The sequence below is a fragment of the Epinephelus fuscoguttatus genome, linkage group LG2 (assembly GCF_011397635.1).
Source record: "Epinephelus fuscoguttatus linkage group LG2, E.fuscoguttatus.final_Chr_v1".
In the NCBI taxonomy this organism is placed as follows: Eukaryota; Metazoa; Chordata; class Actinopteri; order Perciformes; family Serranidae; genus Epinephelus; species Epinephelus fuscoguttatus.
Window position 1 is genome coordinate 36,797,817 of NC_064753.1, and position 23,787 is coordinate 36,821,603.

At 41.6% G+C, this 23,787-nt stretch overlaps 1 protein-coding gene across 3 annotated transcripts; it reads right to left on the bottom strand.

The window, feature by feature from the left end:
• Positions 1–52: 52 nt before the first annotated feature.
• On the bottom strand, positions 53–22,718 carry phka2 (phosphorylase kinase, alpha 2 (liver)). Of its 3 annotated transcripts, XM_049601810.1 has the most exons (33): positions 22,420–22,718; positions 22,200–22,289; positions 19,570–19,728; positions 16,906–16,953; positions 14,672–14,840; positions 14,309–14,391; positions 13,820–13,900; positions 13,603–13,701; positions 13,371–13,517; positions 13,216–13,269; positions 12,931–13,053; positions 12,712–12,807; positions 12,046–12,153; positions 11,846–11,924; positions 11,365–11,499; positions 11,175–11,284; positions 10,067–10,211; positions 9,780–9,858; positions 9,504–9,658; positions 9,247–9,420; positions 8,691–8,794; positions 8,479–8,615; positions 8,215–8,377; positions 7,260–7,339; positions 7,093–7,171; positions 6,878–7,007; positions 6,691–6,792; positions 5,224–5,342; positions 5,088–5,111; positions 4,543–4,596; positions 2,332–2,565; positions 2,036–2,236; positions 53–1,950 (listed from the first exon to the last, which is right to left on the bottom strand). In XM_049601810.1, the coding sequence occupies exons 2-33, from the start codon at positions 22,275–22,277 to the stop codon at positions 1,777–1,779; spliced, it is 3,723 nt and encodes a 1,240-aa protein (XP_049457767.1). In that variant the 5' UTR covers positions 22,278–22,289; positions 22,420–22,718; the 3' UTR covers positions 53–1,776. The 3 variants fall into 3 exon arrangements, with proteins under 3 accessions (XP_049457767.1, XP_049457775.1, XP_049457783.1); XM_049601818.1 differs by lacking the exon at positions 5,088–5,111; XM_049601826.1 differs by lacking the exon at positions 4,543–4,596.
• Positions 22,719–23,787: the final 1,069 nt, after the last annotated feature.

Genomic DNA, 23,787 nt, shown 5'->3' on the forward strand with positions numbered 1-23,787 from the left:
AAGGACATGTGGGAAACAGTAAAAGATAAATGACAGGTCATCATTGTTGGTGAAATGATTTTATTATTGTATGAACATACTTTGAAAATATCATGAACATTTTCTAATGGAAATGAGCAGCCTGTTAAAATAAGCAAACATGTCTTTAAATTGTTAAATAGGAGATCTGTATAATGTTTTTTTAATAAAATATTTATATATATTAGTTTAATTCTCTCTATTTTTGTTAGATTATTGTTGAGTAGATGTAGCATTAAAATATAACATACCCCTGTTTCTCATTATTTTGCTTTCCCAATCACAGCCATGAGATTTTTTCCTTTCTGGGCACAAATCTTACAGTCAAGCATGTGATAACATTCGTCTCGGACTTTCAAAGACCCTTTTCAACATACTCCAGACCTCTCTGGTACTTCCATTTCATTCTTTTTGAATACATCATGCATATACTGCATATATACACACTGTATACATATAAACACCACTATGTATTAAAGTAGAATTAAACCCCAGCACACTTATTTTCACTACATGTAAATAAACAAAATGTTGAGGTACGTGCTAAATGTTGACTCACATTATCAGAAGTAAAACCCTGGGGTGACCTTTGTATGCAGACAAATGGATTAATTGTCATTCATGGTACAAAACACACAACACATACACAAGGACAAAAACATCCAGGCATTCAAGGAAAACTACAACTCTTGTTCCCATACATGTTCATGTTATTACAAGACGACAACAAGGAAGGTTCACTATCATCAGCACTGAATTATAAAGAGCCTGGAAGCTGTCAGAGGTAATAATAATAATAATAATGATAATAATAACTCCTGGTTCAAACACAGGGTGGGGGAGCCCTTCTGTGAGGAGCTTGCATGTTCTCCCTGTGCCAGTGTAGGTTTTCCTTATGTATTCCGGCTTCCTCCCACAGTCCAAAAATATGCAGGTTAATTGGTGACTCGAAATTGCCCGTAGGTGTGAATGTGTGCGTGAATGGCTGTCTGTCTCTATGTGTCTGGCGACCTGTCCAGGGTGTACCCCGCCTCTCGCCCAATGTCAGCTGGGATAGGCTCCATCCCACGCGACCCCCAATAGAATAAACGGTTACGGAAAATGAATGAATGAATGAATGAATGAATGAATAATAATGATAATAATATGTTTAAATGATGTAATTTGAGGCTACAATTTGATTTCATGATTAACATTTGATTATTTTCCCATCATATTCAAGGTCAGCCACTACAGTAGGACAATAAATTATTAAATTACTAAATAAAATATAAAACAAAAAAATAACAGCAAAGAATCAACTACTGATTTGAGGAAAATAATCATTTGTGAGCACAAATCATCAAAATGTTTACTCTGATAACTGCCGAGCTGTGTAAAATTATATGTTCAGTTACGAGACAGTTCAGTGTTTATATAATATTCTCACACACACAACACCAAAAGCACAGAGATGTGCTTATATCCTTGCATATACAGAATGTTAGTAAGTCCTGAAAACCACACATATGAGAAGCATGTTTAGGTAATAAATAAGTTCACAATCCAGACTCGAAAAAAGGAAAAAATAAATTCTGAGACAGTGCTCTGAAATCAGCTGCCAAGGCTATGATGTTACATCGGGGTATGAGAGCTACAGTGTTTATTGACGGGTGAATACTCACAAGCACCACATGAGCTGTATGAGCTGATAATGAGAGGCTTTGCCGCCTTTGGTCAGATGAGCCTTAAGTTATAAAACACGTCCAGTCTGCTGTCTCACTGCATCAGGCAGCTGGTACTTGGCAGGAAGTCCTGGACGTAAGTGATGGCTGCCTTAGAAAGGTAGGTCATGGTGCCAAAGCCGCCACTGGGGGCGCTATCATAGAAAAAGTTGCAGATTCCGGTGGCTGGGTCCTTCTCGAGGAAATAATCACTGGCACTATGGGATTTCTGTAGAGACAGAACAGAGTGAACTCACATGCACGAATACACGTCAACGCCCTTTCAAACAAACATGTATCTCTCTGACCACTACCTGGTCACTGAGGAAGAGGTCATTGGCCAGATGCAGGATGCGGTCCACGTGTATAATGCCGCCGATGCTGTCCACGTCCACATCAGCTATGAGGCCCAGAACCATCACAGTCTCCACTAGCAGCTGCCGGTACTCTGGCTGAGGGACGTGGTTCAGGACAGACTCCACCTGCACTGCGAACTTGATCTCTCCCTCTGTCATCTTCACACAAAACACAGAGTTAAACACACATATACACACACACACACACACACACACAGAGGAAGACTCAATCCAGCAGGTATGCAGGATGCTACCTCTCTTGTGGTAGACGAGGGCAGCACATAGCCATCGATGGACAGGCCATGGCACTTCTGTAGGATCTTCCAGACCTTCTGGTAGAAACCCATTGGTACTCTATTGATAGCTCCATCCAGCCTGCGTCTCCTCAGCCACTGGCCTTGCCTGTCCTCCCAGTTAAGCTGTCCATCTCCTGGACCGGTGCCCACTGGGGACAGGATCCCACTGGGGGTGGAGGGGCTGCTGCAGCGCTGTGGTGAGAGCACAGGAAGATACTGTTAGAGCATATTCAAAAGACCACTTTACCAATTTCCAACCTTGTCTCCATGTACTTTAAAGCTGGGGTAGGCAGTTTAATCCTGGAGTCATTGGGCAAAAATCCCACAAAATCTTTGAGTACATTGTAATTAAGTGGTCTGAGGGAAAACAAGACTTCTGCACCACATTTCAGGCTTTAGAAAATCTAAGCTGTGAGGGAGACTCTGGTCAATCGCAGATCATTTTTAAGAGGGTGTTCCTATTTGTATTCCTACAAATGCAGATGCGCGTGCACGTCTTTTCAGTGAAAACCTGATTCTACGGCAAAACCTGCAGAGAAACCTGCTATTCCAGCATTGGCAATGACTGCCTACACTGCGAAGCATCCAAAGAAAGGAAGATAGGCTTATCAAAAAGAGAGTCGAAAAAAAAAAAGTCTGACAATAAACAAAATAAAACGTGTCAGTATCGGCAAAGAGTTTCAGTGATGGAGAAAAAAATGTTGCTGATAGTTTAGCCTTTGCTAACCAGAACTCAAGGCTCACAGCTGCGTCCTAAAGTTCACGTTTATGTGGCTAACACTAGCTAGAGCCTCACATCACAGTGTGTCTTGTGTCACTCCCTACCACTTCACACCACATTACAGGGAGTAGAGCAGGTTAGCAGCTGCAGCAACATGAATCCAGCCAGCCCAAACCCCAGCTCCAGTGGACCAGACAGAACCAACTCCTCGACATATCTATTAACATATTAGACCCGGTGCTGCTAATGGCCACCAGCCTGCTGTGACACCTGGCACTGGGGGGTTTGCACTGGCTGAATTCAAGCGACTGAAGCTACTGACTGAAGGATCGTTTCCTGAGCTACTGCCTGCTCTCCTTGCTGGGGAGCAGTCTACAGCATCGGGAAGCGACAGGAAGGGACATTGGGGTGGCTGATTCTTGTCTCATTCAAGGTCTGATAAACACAGGGCGAGAGGGCAATCAATGTATGGGAAACACTGTGTTCAGTGCACTGACAAGAGTAATAGCATACACAGGTGTGTCATACCAAAACAAATACATGTAAATAAGGTTGAAATATTTACCAAAGTAGTCGTCTTTCTCTTCACACACACACACACACACACAAAGTGACAGTTTTAATACTTTAGTGACACGATCCATGCAGTCATTCATGCATATTGATATCATGCTCTTATTACTTGGTGATATAAGACACTTCAGCAGACATATTAAAGGACAAGGCTGGTGTTAATGTATGTTTTAGTGTGTTTAGTGACACAAAACAATAAATTAAGCCTGTTAACAAGTGCTGTCTGTGCCTGATGTAGCTCATTCACAAATTACTGTCCGACATATTACCTTATTATGATTAACACAACAAGTGTGGCTCCTCTCAGCTTGTCCCAAAGCAGGCAAAGTTAAGTTCACAAATTTGACTTTAAGAGTTTTCCAATCTGTGCAACATATGACTCACTCTATCCTTGGACCCTCAATTCAGATAAAGAACTCCATAAAAAAAACTTTAACATGATAAGAAAAAGAAGAAACCTCAGGAAGATGTGAAGAAGAAATGTTTCAATATCAGTTACACAAGCTGTGTTAATTTGCAGTGACAGAAAATGTCACCTTGTGCAGCTCTACGTCTCTCAAATATGTGTTTTTGCATAATAATGGTGTTCTACAGCACAGACAGAAGCTAGATCAGGCTTTTACTACACAAATTATACTTTGCTTTTGGTCTTAGCACATTTGTTGTCAAAAATAAAAAGATAAAATCACACCAGCCTTATCCTTAAAAGCAGTGAGACACATGGACACATCTTTTAGTGTCTACAGAAAAAAAGAATTATGAATGAAGAATGCCTTCAGGGTGAGGCTGCTCCATTTGTACATGTATTCAAACTACGGCAACCCTGGAGAGGACAAACCAAGTTAATCTGAAGCAGATGAGGTGGAATGGTTTACCGTGGAGCGGGGAGATGTGACAGTGCTACCCAAGGACAGACCGCCGCTGAGGATCTAAACATGGATACAGATGACAGATGACAGAGAACAGTTTGAGATGGTTCACATGGTTCACACACTTCGGTCATGGCGATACTGCAGCCACACGGAGCACAATGCTACCGAGGATGATCTGTAGAGTTTGAGTCAGAAATATTCTTGGGAAAAAAATCACAAGAAAGACCATTTGACAAACACAGGACGCCACTCCATGCTGTAATGCGGTCACAAAATCAGTTATGAGGGTCTGGATTGGTTCAGGAGTTCATGCATTTGTAGAAAAGTTATTTAAAATGTGATGCTCTTCTACAAAAACCTATCTGACAGAGACAACTACTGTGTGACACCCAGAAGAAAAGCAAAGCACATTCTTCTACTGATGTGTGATGAAGATGATGAGAGTCGTTCCAGCTATGGAGGGCGCTGTGGCTCGCACAATGTTAGCTGTCGGTTTGGATGCTATACTAACGTTAGAAACATGCTAAATATTATCAAACCCAACCCACACTGACAGGCCGAGAGTCATCCAGCTGCAACCAAAAGCAAGAACAATGTTAGTATAGATAGATAGATAGATAGATAGATAGATCAAAGCACATGCCAAATCTCATTACTATGTACGTTTCTATTTGCGCTTCCCACCTGTTTTATCTCACTTTTCAGCTTGTGTATTCCTGAGCGTTCAGTCTTGGTGGCTCCAGTGTGTCCAAGTTCATGGATGGAGATTGCAGGGCTAGTGGCTGTTGACTGGATTGGGCGCACTGATGAACGGCAACAAAAATGAACATACAAACAAAAAGCTATTAACACATATACTATAGCCTGGTTACTGCTGCCAAAGTTGTCTGGTGCTGTGCACATTGACAGCTCTTCCCCTGGTTAAAAAACAAACAGGCTGAGCAGAACTAGGCAGGATTTTTAATGGTGAAATCATCTTCCTGTGCAAGATCACCATATCACCATATGCATGGATGAGATCAACGCAGCTGTTCAGGCTCCTGTATGTCAATTAACAAAAATAACTCAATACAACAGCCATGCTAGCTGCTCTGTGAGTCACTACTCATGCTGCATTCATGCTTCTTAGACGGTCCAATTTCCTGAGTTGGGAATTGTTTTTTTGACTTTCGTGTGTTCATGAGCTTTAAGTTGTAATGTGGAAACATGGGCACTACAAAGAAGATGTTCATTCATTCATTCATTTTCTGTAACCACTTATCCTGTTAGGGGTCACAGGGAGGTTGAAGCCTATCCCAGCTAACATTGGGTGAGAGGCGGGGTACACCCTGGACAGGTCCCCAGACTATCACAGGGCTGACACATAGAGACAGACAACCATTCACACTCACATTCACACCTACGGACAATTTAGAGTCACCAATTAACCTGCATGTTATCTGGACTGTGGGAGGAAGCCGGAGTACCCAGAGAAAACCCACGCCGATACGGGGAGAACATGCAAACTCCGCACAGAAGGGCTCCCCCACCCTGGGTTTGAACCGGGAACCCTCTTGCTGTGAGGTGACAATGCTAACCACTGCATCACCGAAAACCACTAAGAAAAGATCGGAGCTACTAAAATATTGAAGAATGCCGAAATACACATAAATTGCTTCCTGAGAACAGTTCACACACAAATTAATTCTGCTCACGTTTCATGAACGAGACCCATCATCTGGACAACATGTCTAATGTTAACCTGTCAAGTAGATGCTGAGATATTTTACTGAATAGATGCTGCTAGCGTGGCTAAAAACATGAAGTTAACTGGTCCTAACAGCTACTGCAGCTGCAGTGTCGACTGAAAACAAAAGTGAAATGAAACAGCTATTCACTTTATCTACTGATTAACTACTTATTCTCATTTTTCATTATGTTCAAATTCCATAAACGTACCTGATTGTTTTCCGCCTATTACAATTATTTCTCAGCTCCTTTGTTTTTGGCTCATTCCAACTTATTTCATAGCCTAATTGCTTAACTTAAAATGTAAAAAGTACAATTCTTTACTCAAACTAAGCCTGCAACACGACTCCTGAAATAAACACTCACACATGCACTGTAAAGACATACTCTGAAGGAGAGACAGAGAAAAAGGCCAACACTCACTGCTCCTCTCCACTCCAAACTCTTTGCCACTGAGGATGTGATGCAGCAGGTTTTTCATGCCAAATGGACTCAGGCTCATCAAACTCTCAGATGCCTCCTCCCCTACAAAGACGATACACTTTTTTCAGTTTTCACTGTGCAGGGCAGCTTGTGTACGTTAACACAGTTTGGTGCTTAATTTTCTTACCAGAGCAGTGCAGACTACGAGCCAGCTCAGTGGCCATCACTTGCATGATGAGTCCTATCCTGAGCCGCAGCATGTCCCCAAACAGAGCAGGCTGGGAGCGCACGTACATGGCCAGATAGACCATGATTTCCTGTATGACAAAAACATTTACACACCCAGCTGTAAGGTTAGTGTCTGTAAACATCCCGTCACAGTCAATATGGTTAAAGAGTTACCTGTGTGAGTACAGCTATACTGATGTCCTGACCGCTGGCTTCATAGATGAGAGTGTTCAACTCCTCAGGAGGAAGTGGGCTGAAAGGAAACGGTGAGGAGGAGAAGTTGGTTTATTATGTGGTAATTAATTCAATGAAGCCTTAATGTGAGCACCACAGCAGCTTACACTGAGATGACTCTTTCCCTGGGCTCAGGAGGTAGACCGACAGTCAGCTGCTTGTGATGGGAAATCAGATCTGTGCAGGCCTGGGGAACAGACAAATACAGATTTTATGAGAATAAAATTATTTTGAAAATTATGTCAGAATTTACTGATTCTGTGGAGGAGACTGTTTTGCACAAGTCGTTCAGTAAAGGATTATTTCGTGAACGGGTGGAGAAGAGTGTCAGGTGTGATAGAAAAGCACCAGCAAGATTAAAAGGAAAGGTGTACAAGATGGTGGTGAGACCAGCGATGTTGTTTGGTTTAGAGACAGCGGCACTGAGGAAAAGACAGGAGGCAGAGCTGGAGGTAGCAGAGATGAAGGTGTTGAGGCTCTCTTTGCGAGTGACAAGGATGGATAGGATCAGGAATGAGTACATCAGAGGGACAGCTCATGTTAGATGTTTTGGAGATAAATTCAGAGAGGCCAGACTGAGATGGTTTGGACATGTTCAGAGGAGGGATAGTGAATGTATATATCAGTAGAAGGATGCTGAGGTTGGAACTGCCAGGCAAGAGGAAGACTAAAAGAGGAGATTTATGGATGTAGTGAAAGAGCACATGAAGTCAGTTGGTGTGAGAGAAGAGGATGCAGAGGATAGGGTTAGATGGAGGCAGATGATTCGCTGTGGCGCCCCCTAAAGGGAACAGCCGAAAGAAGAAGAATTCAGTAGAGGGTTATTTCATCAAGGCGGAGTAAGGAAAAGCCTGGCTAATATTGATAGGTCTCACTAGTTTAAGTGAGCAAGCCGTTCCATAACTATAGCTTATATGAATCCCTGCTCAGTAACCATGGTAACCTATACTACTGAACTAGCCTGTTCCATGGCCCAAAAGACAGTTCTGTAAAGTCTTTAGAAAGCTGCTGAACCACCCCTTGGTCAGCTGAGATAAAAAACAACTATGACTCATCACTGACCTCAGCCAGGACCTCTACTCGCTTGCGTAATATCCCAGAGATGTATCTGATGAGTCCCCACTCTTTGCAGGCTCCAGCTTGAACATACAGCTCCTCCAGCAGGGAGCGCACACTGACTCCGCCCTGCCCGGGACCTGACAACTCCACCTGCCACTCAGCTCCTCTGCTCAACAGAAGGAAAACACAGGATGGGTCATTATAAAATAAAAAAATAACATAGTTTACTTATTGACACGACAATGATGACAATCTCTATGACCGTACTTCATCACGTAAAGGATGTAGAGTATGTCAGCCTGGTCCTGCAGAGTCGGACACTCCTTCAGCTGCCTCACCAATGCTGCAAAGTCTGTGTTGCCATGAGAGTCTCGAGGCAGGTGCAGATCACCAGCACTGTGGGGCTTGTGAAGGAGTTCAGCGTGAGACTAATACACTACAGAGCAACACTGAAGTCACAAGATGAACACGGTGCCTACCTTGTGCTGCTTAACATGTTGAGGGTGAAGAGGAACTTCAAGTAGGTTGAGAGCTTTGCGGCGTTTGTTCTTAAGATGAGTCACAGGTAGATACATGGAAGACTCTGAAAAACACACACATATTATAACAATGTGTTATGAAGTGAGAGAGGACTATTTTTGAGATTCTGCCAGTTAGGGCTGCCCCCTAATAGTCGACCGAAGGTTAGTCGACCAGAAAGGTCATTAGTCGGCTTTTTGATGCTGTTGTTTTCAGCATCAGCATAGATTTAGAGTTGGAAGTAGGGATAATATATAGATATTACATCAATATTGTGATATGAGACATAATATTGTCTTAGATTTGGATATTTCCTTTGTTTTCTCTGGTCATGTAGCACCAACTTCAAAAGTATTTTTGTTTTTCTACTGCACAGACAGCCCCATTTTTCCAGCAGTGAAGCACTTCTTCAACATCAACCTAATTTAAGACCCGACCATCGACAGCAGCATTACAGGGATCACTGATCAAAGAGGAAACAGAATTCAACTAATCATTAGATTCCTAATAACTCACTGGGCATATTCAGTCCCTGGACCTCAGCCATAAAAGACAGGATGTCTCTGGTGGTGTGCTCAGCACTGAAGACGTGGTGCTGCCCTGACTGGATGGGAGGAAGATGGCACTTGGTGGTGATGGTGCTGTGGAGGAGCTGAGTGAGGTACTGGTCAAACATGTCTTTTGAGCCCTCTGGAGTAAAACACATACAGTTCAGTACTTACAGTTCAGTTCAATACTACAGAGAGGAACACACACGCTTCATCAGTAACTACCTGAGGGCCCACAGCTGTTATATTCCTCTCCATATGAGTCATTATCCTCATCATCTTCATCCTCGAGTAGGCTGTCATCGTTCTCTTCATCCAGAAAGCTGAGGTGAGTGTGGAAGGAGGTGGTCTGGACACTGGAGAGGTCTGACATCTGCACCCTGTAGTAACATCCACACAAAACACCCACACACACAAGAGAGGTGACAAACACTGTCATGTTACACACATTTTAACACGCAGTAATAGTACGATGTCCTGTGTTGGAAGATGGAAACAGACCTCGCTCCAGCAAAATAGCCATCCTGTAATTTCCTGAGGGTTGCTAGGATACATGGATCAAGTGCATCTCCATCTTCAACTGGAAATAAAGAGTAAATAAATGCTGTGAAGTGCATCGAAATAATTTGACAAAATAGCAGGAAATTTACAGCGTGTGCATTCAAGATCAAGGCTGCATGCTTAGTAACCACATATTAAATGCAAAGTTACACACATCAAAACCTCCATTAACTCTAGAAAATAAAGGTCTGTGAGACTGATTTGCTTTGGCTTTAGAGCCTTATTACCCAGCATGCTGCGGGTGATGGGGAAGGTGAGTGTGGGCCGTCCTGTCATCCTCCAGCAAGAGGAGAGATAGGCCAGCTCCGTTCGTAACATCTCCACAATCATCTGGTTGTCCAGTGCCAGGTAGAAATGGTGGTGATCCAGAAACTTGAGGAAAGAAAGAAATAAAGAAATGTTAATCAGTAGTATTGTGCCTAGCTTTTTTATTGACTACATTTACATGCACAGCTATGTTCCACTGTCATTCTGATTATGACAATATTGTGAATTTGATGTGTGTAGTGTAAACAGCAAATTCCGTCTGGTTTGTTTCCCTCCTGAGGCATAGCAACCCTCCCAGAGGTGGTTAGGGTTAGGGGTAAGAAGGGTTTGGTTCAGGTTTAGGTCGGGAGAAACACATAGCAACAGGGGGACAGTCTTCGAAACAACGCTGCTATTATTCAGGTTTTAGAAACTTTCTTTGGACATGTCTACAGCACATTCAGACTATGTGTCTCAACTGGGGTTTTTACGGCAGTTTGCGACACAGGGCCTCTTGCCTGTGTACGATCAGCTCTGTGCATTGTGATAGATGCCTTGTACAAAACCAAACTTGCCCTCAATTTGCAAGGCTGGGGTAGAGATACATGCTTAAAAGAAAAGCCCACATTTCTGCTTAGAAAGAGAAACTCACCTATGTTTAAATATTATGAAAGACTTGGATATCAACAGGTTTTTGGATATGCGCTCATACCGACGCCGACTTTTTCAAGAAGGTGGGTGATGGAATGAAAGGGAGGCTGCGTTCATGTGGTCAGACAAGTCCACAACGGTCGGGATACTCCGAAAAAATACTATTTTGATGCAAAGATGCCAAACGGCCCAAGCGGCTACAGCTGTTCCACTTTATCACATTTTTATGTTATAAACGACACGTCAGGGCACATTAATCAGAGTACGCAATGCTGCATGAAAACGTAAATATTAATGGAATATTCACTGTAGTTAGCAATGTGAACTGCTCTGTAGGAATATTGTCATTTCAGGAAAAGGGGAAAAACCAGAATATTTTGTGCATGTAAACATAGTCACTGTAATTATGAACAACACAACATCTCAAGCAAGTTTTACCTGGGGCATGAATATATAATAACGGTTTCTGATCTCGTAGAATTTGGACGTTCCCAGAACTCCGATGTGTCTGTAGGGCCTCCCGCTCAAATTCAGTTTCTTGCAGTTCCCTGTGATGAGATGTTAATGTTATTATTACACATATAGACACCTGCACACCTGTAAGCTAAGGAGACGAGTGCTTGTTTACCCAGTTTGACATAGACGTGGCTCAGGATGCGAGCGGGCATGACCCTGATAGGCAGAACTTCTGACATCGTCTGGACAACAATCCCACAATCACTTAACAACTCCTGGATCTCCTCCGACTCTGCGAGGACACAAACTGACACACACACATAAAATGAAATACATCATTATCTGCCTTCTACAAGGAAATTTGCACATAAACCTATGATAACATCATACGTTAGAACTAAGTCTTTGACAGTCTTGATATTTATGAAGTTTTGTGTGTCTTCTTCTTTACCCCACAAGTGGTAATGATCTATGAAAAGTAAGCCTTCTCCAATTTTTTTAATCCACGCAACAAATTTGTTTCAATGGAGTGTTGAGTTCTTCTTCTCTTTTAGTTACTGTACCAGATTTTTCCACTTTTTCTGGGATTCAAACTATTTTCTAATCCAACCTCTTGGCTGGTATTTCCCTCAAACTAATGATCATTCACCAACCTTGCACCACAACATCTGGCTTGAAGTTTGTAGAAAATCTCCTGTTGAGAGGATCTATTTCGCCTGGTGCTAAAAAACCCTTAAAACAGAAAGAAAAAGTGAGACAGACAGAGACTAGGGTATTATTACTGAGGATAACAGGCAGCTGCTGAGTGTTGCAAGCCAACATCAGAGCAGGTGTACAGTGGCCCTGTGAATACCTCGGCCAGAAGGCAGCTCAAGATGTAGAGTGACTGTCCCCACATATGTGGCAGCTGTCCCATGGCCACTCTGTCCACCGTGTGAGGATTTCTGTACTCCTCCTCCACCTGTGAGATGCAACATTTGTTCTCATTCAAAAGTGGCTGCCTGATGTACAGGTACAGAGGTGCATATGCAGTTTAGTCACATGATCCCTGACACTATTTGCAAAGTGTATAAACATTAAAATCTGTAGCGATGACTGCATTTAGAGAATCCAGTACATAAACAGGACGTTGATGCCATCATTTATACTGGTCAAATGTACAAAATAATCAGTGGACAGAACTAAAAAATAAATGAAATTAACCACAAATAAAGATAGATGAAAAAAAAGATACATGACAGCAGAGAGAACCTTCACAATGTCAGAGCACAGATGTTACCTGGTCTGCTCATTTGACTGCCAAATATTCTTGTTAAGGTTTTTTGACTCTAACAAAAAATAATACAATACATGTGCATATTTTTCAGCTACTCTATGAAAAACAAACATTTTGAAAGATAAAGACCAAGTCCCGTCATCTTCATGAAGTATCTTCAGACTGGTCTGTAGGTATTATCAGACCATGCATTAGATATGACCTGAATAAATGTGCATCTGCTGTATTTGTCTGATGGAATACCTTATCACGAGGTACAGCATAGAGTTCAGGTAACAATTTGATGCCATTCTTCCCTCTGATCAAAATGCCCTCCAGTGCTTCACGGTACTCCTGCACCTGTAAAGAACACACAGTCATTTGTTTAATATCACATCTGCAGCACAAGCCATTTAAATTGAATACCTGACTGTGTAAGTACAGCTAAAAGTGCATATGGACCAGTGTGTTTGCTTTTGTTACCTGCACTTGATCATCAGCAAAGATACCGTCAAGGATGAGGTAGGTCCAGAACACGGGCCACTCACATTCGATATTTTCAAACAGCTTGAGCTCAGCAGGATCGTAGTGCAGCCGAGATGGGTCCTAGAGAGAAAACAAACTGTAGTTTAAATCACACAATGCACAATTGTTTTACAACAGAAAGAAAAATCATACGAAACCACCCGCTGACATCCACTCAAAAGGTGCACGTCTTCTCTTGTTTCATGATTTAGGCATAGAGTGTGACTTATTTTGATATTTTACCTCTCTGGGGCAACGATATCCATCCCTGATGAAGCGGCAGCAGCCATAGCGACCCTGAAATGATACCAAATAGCAGAAATGTTAGCATGCTAGGGTTAAATGCTAAACTGAGCAGTGTTTCTGTGCAGATTGTGTTTGTCTTGCTCAAGCTGTACCTGCAGTTTGCTTATGATTTCCGACTTTGTGATGGCCACCAGGTCGGCGTCCTCAACAGCGAAAGCAGGGAAGGAAATGACCGACAGAAGGCCGGCGTCTATCTCCTTTGAAGTTGAAGCTCTTGGCAGCATGGAGCACAGGATGGACTGAGGGGAAACACACAGGGAAGCTCAGTGGGAGGAAGATGAGCAGAGATGATGCTAAGATGGCTGAAGGTAAAGCCAACGGTACCTGACAATGTTCCACTTCATCAGGCAACACATGGATGACTGACTTCGGCCCTCCGTGGGCTCCGAAAAGATCCAGCTCATCTATGGCCTCCAGAGCTGCCTGCACCCCACACGCAAATCAACACATACATCCATGCACCAACACATTTTTTATGCATGTTCTTGTCATTGTCATTAATGTATCATGTATCATAAATGCTGATAATAATAACCTGTACCTTAGCAATTCCTACAGAGCTGCCATTGAGCTCAGGGATGCCCTGGTTGGTCTTGTCACCTCGCTCCCACATCCCATAATCCTACAGAGGGATAAAAGGTAATGATATCATTTCTTTACAAATTCTCCAGTCTTTAAACTCTCCCCATTTCTCTGCACCATTGCTGTGGGCATCACATTTTAAAAAGTTCTCCATTGATTTAGCATTGCACTGCTGTAACAGATCAGGTTCATGACGGAGAGTCAATGCAGCAGAACCAGAGATGCTAGTAGCTGCTAATGTAGCCTCAAGCAGAGATGAGGAGAAGGCTACAGTAAGCTCACATCTTTTCTAACTACTCTACTCCAGATTTTTTTCATTTTCAACTTTTAGTCTTCAGCCCCATTCGACACTCAGATGGGGCTTTTACTCTGATTGTTTCCTTTCAGTTACATCTCCTGTGTGTTTGCCTTTTTTTTCTAGAACCAAACCTCCTAAAAAGTTACTCACCGCAACTTTGTAGGCAGCCTCGATGTAGAAGACCAAGTTTTGGATAAAGGCCACCTCATCCAGGTTGGAGATGATGCGGAGACCTGTGTGATAACATGACATACTCAGAGACCAACCTGTGGTTGGGTACTTCAGTTGTCCCTCTTGAGGAACTGCAGTGTTTTCGAGAAGGGAAGCTGACCAAGCTGTGTGAACAGCTGTTTGCTACAGTCTCAGACATTTTAAAATCCAGATACTTCTGTTTGGCATCTTTATACTAAAGATTTACTGGGTAAAAACACATTCTCAAATAATTTACTGAGAGAACATGAACACACAGAAAAGGGACACATATATAAATACTACTCTGCATCACAACTGTACCTGAGGCGGTCATCTGTGCCAACATAAGCAGGTAAATGGAGGTGGCGTCCACCTGGAGATGGCCCCACTGGTCGTCTCCAACCACCGTGGCGCAGGTGGGAGTATCGTATTTGGCGTGCAAGCAGTCTTTTGTACTCTGGGTGAGTTTGAACTTCTCCACCTTGGCCACCTGAAGACACATGAAGATGCACACACGCACATATCAGCGGTGTCTGTCTGGACCAGGGGGTCGCAAAAAAGGGCTGTGACAGGGTCAGAATGAAAATGTTTTTGTTTTGTTTGACAAATGTTGACAATATTTTGTAATAATTACACTGTGGGAGAAAGGAAATCAGAGGAGAGAGGTGGGGACATGCAACAAAATGGTGCCCGACAAGAACGGAGGATGTTGCAATTACATGGACACTGACCCTCACAGGTTTTCAAACAACCCATTTTCCACTTCATGTGAAATCAGTGATATTTTATACTTCAAAATAACTTATTTTAATCAGTAGTGCAGACCTATGAACTTATCAACAGCAGAATCTGAGTTATATAAAACCCTGAAATGAGCTTTTAGTTCGATACCATATGAGTGTATCTCTAGGTTGTATAATGTGTCTTTGAAAACACCTTGTGTATTAAAGAAAAGTGTGGAAAAGAAGCATGGATTGGGCTTTCTAGGGAGGCTTCAGGGATAATTTGCAGTTTTCCATGGTCCTCAACTACCTCCATGGCTTAGAGAGAACATTTTTTGGGAAGAAAAAAAAAAGATATTTTCAGACCCTGCACCAAGAAAAATACAAGAATACATGTTTGACATACTGCAGACAATGTGGCTCAATGGAAGCCGATTTTTTTCATGTATTCTGAACTGTCCCAGACTGAGTTTATACTGAAAGGGTATCCACAAAAGCTTAAGCACAGTGTTAAGACTCAAATACCCTTGAAAGTGGAGACTCCTTATCTGGGTCACATTTTGTTTCTGAAACAGAGAAGGGATTATGAGCTGCTGCTGCAGGCCCTTCTGGCAGCAAGTAAAAAATCAATCACTAAAAAGTGCCAAAACCCAGAACCACTTCCTCTGGAAAAAGTAAGGAATGAAGTGGAAATATTTAGAACGGAAAAGCTGATTTATTCTTTCAGCATCCAAAAGAACAAATTCTTTCAAATTTGGAATAAACTGATTGGATTTATAACCCCCATTATTAGCAGACTTTGTTTTATCTTCCTTTCCCCTGCTTGATGGTTATATTAGAAATGTAGCATTGTCACCTCACACCAAGAGGTTTCCCAGGGTGGGGGAGCCTTTCTGTGTGGAGTTTGCATATTCTCCCAGTGTCAGCGTGGGTTTTCTCCAGGTACTCCAGCTTCCTCCCACAGTCCAAAGACATGCAGGTTAATCGGTGACTCTAAATTGCCCGTAGGTGTGAATGTGAGTGTGAATGGTTTTCTGTCTCTATGTGTCAGTCCTGTGATAGTCTGGGGACCTGTCCAGGGTGTACCCCATCCCTTGTTCAATGTCAGCTGGAATAGGCTCCAGCCCCCTGCGACCCCCAACACAATAAGTGGTTACAGAAAATGAATGAATTTTGAACACTATGATATTGTTATTGAGAATGTGCATAACATACATAGATCTCAAGGAGCATGTTTACATTCACACAGTCCAACTTATGCTTCATATCTTGTTATTGATCATATGCAGGACAAAATGCGGACATGGAAAAGAATTAATCTGGTTATTCATATCTCCTTGTACAAGATTACAATATTATAAAGGTTTCTGTCTGTTGTTTTTTTACTCCTCAACATCCCAGTAAGTCTCAGGAGTCATTTCTGATGATGATGATGATGATGATGATGATATCTCAGCAGCAGAGGATGAAGCTTCTTTGCTTCATAGCTCCCTGAGCACTGCAGTGAGCGCTCTGATGTAAATTAGGCATCTTCATCTTATTTCCAGTAATGGAAGACAAGAGTAACAAACAACACACAATGCTACTGCAGTATCACTATCACTTTCATTCCAACAAAGAGAATGCCAACATATTGTTAATTATTGGTTTGTTTATCTTTCTGAGTGACTATCGATGTCAATTTGACTTGTCTGTGCAGATAGACTGTGGTCAGAAACCTGCAGAAGCTGTTTACTGTTTAAATAACACAGCACCACAGATAACATGTTGAGATTTCTCAGAACCATAACAGGCTTATTGTATTTTCTACAACCAGTATAGGATGTGTCTTACCTGTCTCATCATGCACTGCAGAAGTCCCTGCATCAGTTTCACCACACTCTGCCAACAAACAACAGCATTACGTCAACGAAAAAAATCAAACAAAACTTCACTACAAACCATTTTTTTCTGTTTCTAGCAGAAACTGAAAATCAATAATATTTTGCTGATTCAAATCACTTTGTTCAGCTCAGTTCAAGGATTTGTAGTCACTGATGTTCGTCAGTAACTAAGCACTGGACACCACTATAAGAAAAGATATCTCAAACACTGTTTTTAATTTATAGATTTACCTTTGAACATTAAATCTATAAAGTTATTCCAAGTTACCAGAGCTAAAGGTGATGTGATTCTTGTAGCCAAAATCCAAATGATGTATTTTGTGATAATATGATCTATGCAGTATGAATAAAAGAAAGACTTTGTTCTTTCTTCGTTTCAGGAAAACTTCAGTGTATTTCAATCGGGACCCTATTCTCCCATGCCTTTGACTCTAAGTGACTAATGGAAACAACAATTTTGGAATTGTTCCAGTATTGAGAGAGAGCTCTGTTGCAGCAGAAGCAAAACAGTCTGCAGTTACGGGCATATGAGACAATGGGCCCCATGCACGGATATGCAAAAGGCCCCACCCCAGGATGCACAGACTTTGTTTTGCATCTCTTCGTGGTCTTCTTGCATTTGTCTCTTTTTGAGCATTAATTTGAATGACATTTTTCAGATGAAGCGCATGGAGGAGACCCTGACACCAGCAGCCCCATTCAGTAGTCCATCCATGGCTGCAATGTAATCCCTACAGGCAATTGTGCAGCGTCAGTTCACATCCATTAAATGTAGCTCAGCCTAAATTCAATCAGGAAGACTTCCTTTAAGTTATATCCATTTACAATTCTCTCTCTGTCCCACTCCCACCACTTCCCCCAATCAGCTGACTATGTGAATTTCCTTTCTGTAAGCCAATGAAACTTTGCCCCGATCTCCTTCAGCAATTCATGTTGCTGCTGCCAAACTTTACACCTGTTCTCCTTTCTGCTCCTGTCAGAGGTCATTTTAGGCGGAATCGTCGCTCCCTTCTCCACCCCATTCACCTCCAGTCAGCTTATCTAGAGCCAAGGACAAGCTGATCAAAAGCACATTCCTCTTCACACCCTGATCCTCAGCTCCCTCTTCATCTTATCAACACCACCACCAGTGTCTGGGCTCCATAGGGAAGTATCCCTAATGTACTACGTCTTTACCTCCCTCCTGGAACGTTTCACATCTGACAGGCTCAGATTGTCGACAATGTTACAGACAAAATCCCACAGAGAAATTAAACGATTTTCTTTACCTTGCGCTGGTCTGTCTGTTATTGTGTGACCAAGTGTCGCTTAAAGAGAAGTCTTGTTCTGAAATCTCGCAAGAGGTGAGTTGTTGCAAGAACACAACAGTGGAAACATTAGTGAGAATTGGAAAGAGGAGTGCCGGTATGAGTTTGTGTTAGACTACAGAAAGTGTAGCTTAGTGTTATCTAAAAGATTTTCAATGTCATGACTGAACATTTAGCTAATTACGACAATGTGGAAAAGTACATGAGATTTCAGGACGAGTCTTCTCCTTGAGTTTCCTACACATATTCCTGACCTGTTCTAGCTATAGCTCAACCAGATCCCTCAGATCTTCAAGCATGTGTCTCCTGAACGTACCTAGGATTAAAATTAAATCAGGCGTAGGTGCATTTAGTCACCATGATGCCTGGTAACCTGAGATCTGCTACAACTGTATCATCCTTTAAAAGCAGTCTCAAAACATTGCTTTTCTCTCACGCTTCTGGTTGTTTGTGTGTGTGCGTATATATACACTTGTACATATGTGTGCGCTTGTTGTAGTCCTTTTGTGAGTGCTAACTGTAAGTTGAGTGTGAGTGTGTGCACTGTTTGCTTTGCTGAGTGATTAGTGCAGTTATGTGGAGTACTTTTTATGTTTTCTATGTCATTATTTAATGTTTTCTATGTTTGACTGTAAAGCAAAATGTGTTTACTTTTGTATGAAATGTGCTGTACAAATTAAATTAACTTGTCTTATCTTGACTTGACTTGAGCGATACTTGGACACACACACACACTAACAAACAGACCGGATCAATGAAAGGTAAGGAAAAATGTTTCATTTTTTGCAAGGTTTTTTCCTGTAATGTTGTCAGACACTTAAATTAAGAATATGAGCCTGTATGTGGCAAAAACAAACACCTTTAATGGACGTAAACTGAGAGCACACTAAGCCTGTTGGGATTACATTGCATCCTGTTTTGCTGCTGTGGCTGCAGCGCTCTCTCTCAGCAAATACTTTTTTATTTTGAATCAGTTCATACACAGATTCTATAATCTATTAATTCTTCCAATCAACCAGTAGATTAAAAAACTTGTTTTATTTTTTAGCATTTTTTATTATAATCCATATATCCCTTTATGTCAGTGTTTTAAACATCAATCTGAGAATGAATTATTTTGTTTTGGATTTATGCGGCACTTTAGTTTAACTGTAACCTACAACTCTACAAACTATACAGATAAAAATATGATGCGGTATGCACCACAGGCTCGCTTCTCTAAAATAATTAACCCACCATGACAGGTAGAACAAACAGGCACCGGTGTGAACATTAACCCTGTCTCTGTCTATCCGTCATAAACATACCTGCTCCAGCTCATAGGCTTTGGCCTTGTCTTCATCGCGGTCTGCGTTCTTGCGGTAGGCCATGCCCAGCGCCCACACGGCCAGGACACTGTACACATTATCTCTCACCCAGGCATCTTTTTTCTGGGCGCTGGCGGGCAGGAGTCCTGTCACTGGGTTCTGAAGCAGACACACAGTGGTTTAAATACAGCAGCCAGTCCTCACATACGAGAAGCTGAAGCCTGTTTAGTGTTTTTATTTTTGAAAATGATTTAAACTTTTAATCAATTTTCAAAATAGCTGTCAATTATTTTGCTGTTGCCTGACAGTAATGAAATATAAGGCAGGAAAAGAAGCAAATAAAGCATCATCAACTTATCAGGTCTCTATAAATCAGCATAACTGTGACTTTAAATTGGGTTTGTGGTTCAGTGTGCAGAAATTCCTAGTTTCTTTTTTGGATGAAGAGACTTAATTGTGTCCCCCCTCCTCTGAACCCAAACCAACAACTCCACATATTCATGCTATGTAAGGAAAGTTGGCACCGTTTCAGCTGTAGACCCTCTGGGTCACAGACAGCTGTTGACTGTTGACGTACTGACAGATAAAAGTGCATAGTTTCCTGGTCTTCAGCCTACTGCAGGGGCTGAACTTTGCTCATGCCATGTTTATTTCTATGCCGTTCAATCCGGTTGAACCTGAACCTATACCGGCAACAAAACATCTGCATGTCTGACGTACTTCTGCAGGAGAAAACAGAGTGTTTCATGAGCGTAATTACACAAGTACGATGTTGAGGTACCTGTGCTTTTATTTGCCTAACTCCAGTTTATGTTGCTTTTTACTTCAACTATTTTTGGAGGCAAATATTGGTCTTTTTACTCCATGGCATTTCAATTCATTTAAACTACAGAGTCAATAAGCAGTGTGTGCTGCAGAGCACCAACACAGTCTTCAATCCCACGTACACAAGTCAATGGGCAACTACTTCACCGTTACATGGCTTACACATTCAACGACTGAACAACCTTCTTCCAGAATCACAGTCTCAAAATGTATTAATTTTTCCCCCTCATATACTAAAAAAAACCCCTATCTATTATGTATTATAACAGATTAAGCTACCTCGTAGTTAGTTATGCTTACATACAAGGGTGTAGGTTTCGTGCCAATATTGCAGGGGACATGTATAAAACAGGGGTTGGGGGTCCTCTGCCAGAAAATTTTGAGAATCAAACACTTAATCCTGTCCATTTTTGTGATTTTTATGCATCAGTTTATTGTGCAAATGTCTTTAATCATGCTACTGCTACTTGCATGCTCTTATGAAGGGGACATGTGCATATGTTATAAAACCATGGTGTCAGACTCATTTTAGTTCATGGGCCACATACAGCCCTGTTTGATCTCCAGTGGGCCGCACCAATAAAACCGTTTAGCCTGTAAATAACAACACCTCCAAATGGTTTTCTTCTTTTTAGCATAAAGAAGTACAAGTTCATTCTGCAAACAATCATTCATTGATAAATGATGGTGTCTCCCTGGCAGAGCAGGGCTGCTGTTGTGACTGTTGACCTGTTGCACACTTTGGAAGCACTTCAGTTTTTATTTGCAACAGTTTCATTTGCACTACTGTATTTTATTTGCACTCTCTATACTTCTGTTTTTATTGCACTTTTAATTATTATCTCCTGGGCTAGAGCAACCTTAAGGAGCTTTTATTCTTTTAGCCTTACCTGTTATAACACAGTTGATGTATTTATTTCACCCAGTAGTCCTGATTGTATATGATGGTTGTATCTGCTATGTAGCTACGTCACACTATGTGCCCAAAACATATTTCCCACATGGGACAATAAAGTTTATCTTATCTTAGAATGAATAGCAGCCTTCAAGGAAAAAGTGCAGTCTCAGCAATATGTCTGTTTTTTCAGTCAGTCGAACTCTCACAGTCATTGCATGTGCATTTTTCCACACATGTCCACTCGTGTGTAGCAATGCTGACATCACCACACCAAACTAACGTGGCAGCTGTAAGGAAGCAGGTTAAATTATCCCCTGTCTTACAAACCCTTTACAAAGCAAACGTTTTGGTAGAGCCTTAGCAACAGGGTTTCAATAATGTTGTTTTATGATAGAAGTCTGACACAGATTCTTTCGTAGCCCACTGAAGCTGCTTATTGACAACATTTCACACAATGTTTAATATCAGTAAATATGACCACAGTGAGTATCTATTGTTATTTCAGAATAATGTATACTGGTCCCAATGGAAACAGCTCTGACACAGCTTACTGAGTGTTCAACTTGCTCCTGAAACCTGGCACCTCTCAGCCTGTACAAATGCACCAAATAAGGTGTGCAGAGTCATCCAGTGGGCCAGATTGTATGTTTGACACCCCTGATATAAATATTGAGGGGGTCCTCTGCACCCTCTCCTAAATTTACGCCTACGCTACATGGTAATGCATCAACAAGCATAATTCAGTAGAGTACATATGCTTCTGAAATGGGCCATGCTTGATGATAAGTACTTTTGACACCAAGCATATCTTGATGCACATGCATGTATATTTACTTGCAGCAGACTATTTCCACACTGTTGTGTTGCTACGTGTGTCCAGTGTCCTGCTCTGTGTGTGTGGACTCACCTGGTGGCACAGGATAGTCTCTTGGACCAGCCTGGCATACCCATCCAGCCTCACTCCTGAGTTACTGCGGCTCCTCATCCTCACTGATCACTGCGCGCACACGACACACCAAGTTATGTCTGAACGAGTTGTCACACAGCAGCAACAAAGGCTCGGTTATCTGTACATATGAGTTTAAGATTAACACAGCTGGTAAATGTAGATTATTAAGGTACTTTACCAGGCAGTGACCCATCCTCTCAGTCCTGCAGCGCGGATTTATCTGTCACCTTCGCCGCTCGGCAGAGGCTGCGGCTCGGCTACAGTTTGCTAGCTGAGTAGCATCCAGCTGTTTTTTGACGACACACACGTTTAACGTTGAACTCACGCGCCGGTATTCACACACACACTCAGCCTGGTGTTCCGGTCACACAGCTGGATGTGTTCAGGTACACTCAGGCCGGGCAGGTGACAGGTAAACCAGGGTCAACTCCAGAAGAGGCTCGGGAAGAGTAGCTTCGGTGTGACAGCAACTACATCCATTCTGGGAAAAATACATTATGTTCCTGTTTTTCGAAGGTTTGACGACAGGGGGCGCCACCTGACCTCAATACAGTCACTGTCAAAGGTTTCAGGGCACAACCCAAATGTATTCAGACAGAAAGAATCCCCAAAACTTATTTGCATAGCGGCTTTTATACAAATTAAGAGCTACAGGAAAAAAGGATCACACTAACTCTTTATTCGTGCAGTCAGTTATTAAATAATGTCTCATCTTAACTACACAAATAATGTTTAAAGCAAGAAATAACTGCTACCAGGAAATATTAAAAACTGCTTAGTGACTGAGAGGGGGGTTATAATTCAAGAACATTTTGAATGGGGAGCTCAAGCAATTTCCAAGCATACACCAATTTTAAAAAAGGTAATAAATAAATAATATTCAGGAGACACAGGGTTGACAAAGGGGTTTGACATTCACCACTTGCTCACAGGGATTACTGTCTACTTTCTCTACATATATATGTTTTTTCTATTTGTCTGTAATTAACAAGGTATTAATATGTAAATAAGTAACCATCTATTCATTTTGGTATGTTGGTCTAAACACATGTATATATTGGCAGAATTATGTATATTCATACTTTGAATAATTCATATGTTCAATTATTAAATATAAAAAGATATCAGGACAAGCTGATGAAGATATATATATGTAATATTAATATATATTTGGTTATATTTGGTATATTTGGTTTACACTTGTAAGTCACGGATTATTAGTCATTTATATTATATACTGAGGTGGGTTTTTGTAAGATAGATATTTATTAATTACTATTATATATGCATGGGCTGTTTTTGTGGGATAAAGTTAAAAGGTAATGACAATGGTATATTTAGACAAGTCTTAGGTATAGGTTTATCTATATGAGGAAGTTCTCTGTTTCATTTCACTCAATGACTAATGGAGAAGGGGTGGGATTTAAGTTTATACATCCTACCACTCTTTTTCAGAAGTGTAAATCAAAGTAACTGTACACTATATACTGAAAATTGCTTTTCATTATTTGTAAATATATTGCTTTCTTTCTGACTGTCTGCTTGT

Coding starts and splice junctions, on each gene's coding strand:
- phka2 (XM_049601810.1), bottom strand. CDS start 22,277: ATGAGGAGCCGCAGTAACTCAGGAGTGAGGCTGGATGGGTATGCCAGG. Junction 10,212..11,174: donor ATTATATATTCATGCCCCAG/GTAAAACTTGCT, acceptor TCTTTCCTCAAG/TTTCTGGATCACCACCATTT. Junction 5,112..5,223: donor TGAAAAGTGAGATAAAACAG/GTGGGAAGCGCA, acceptor TTTTGGTTGCAG/CTGGATGACTCTCGGCCTGT.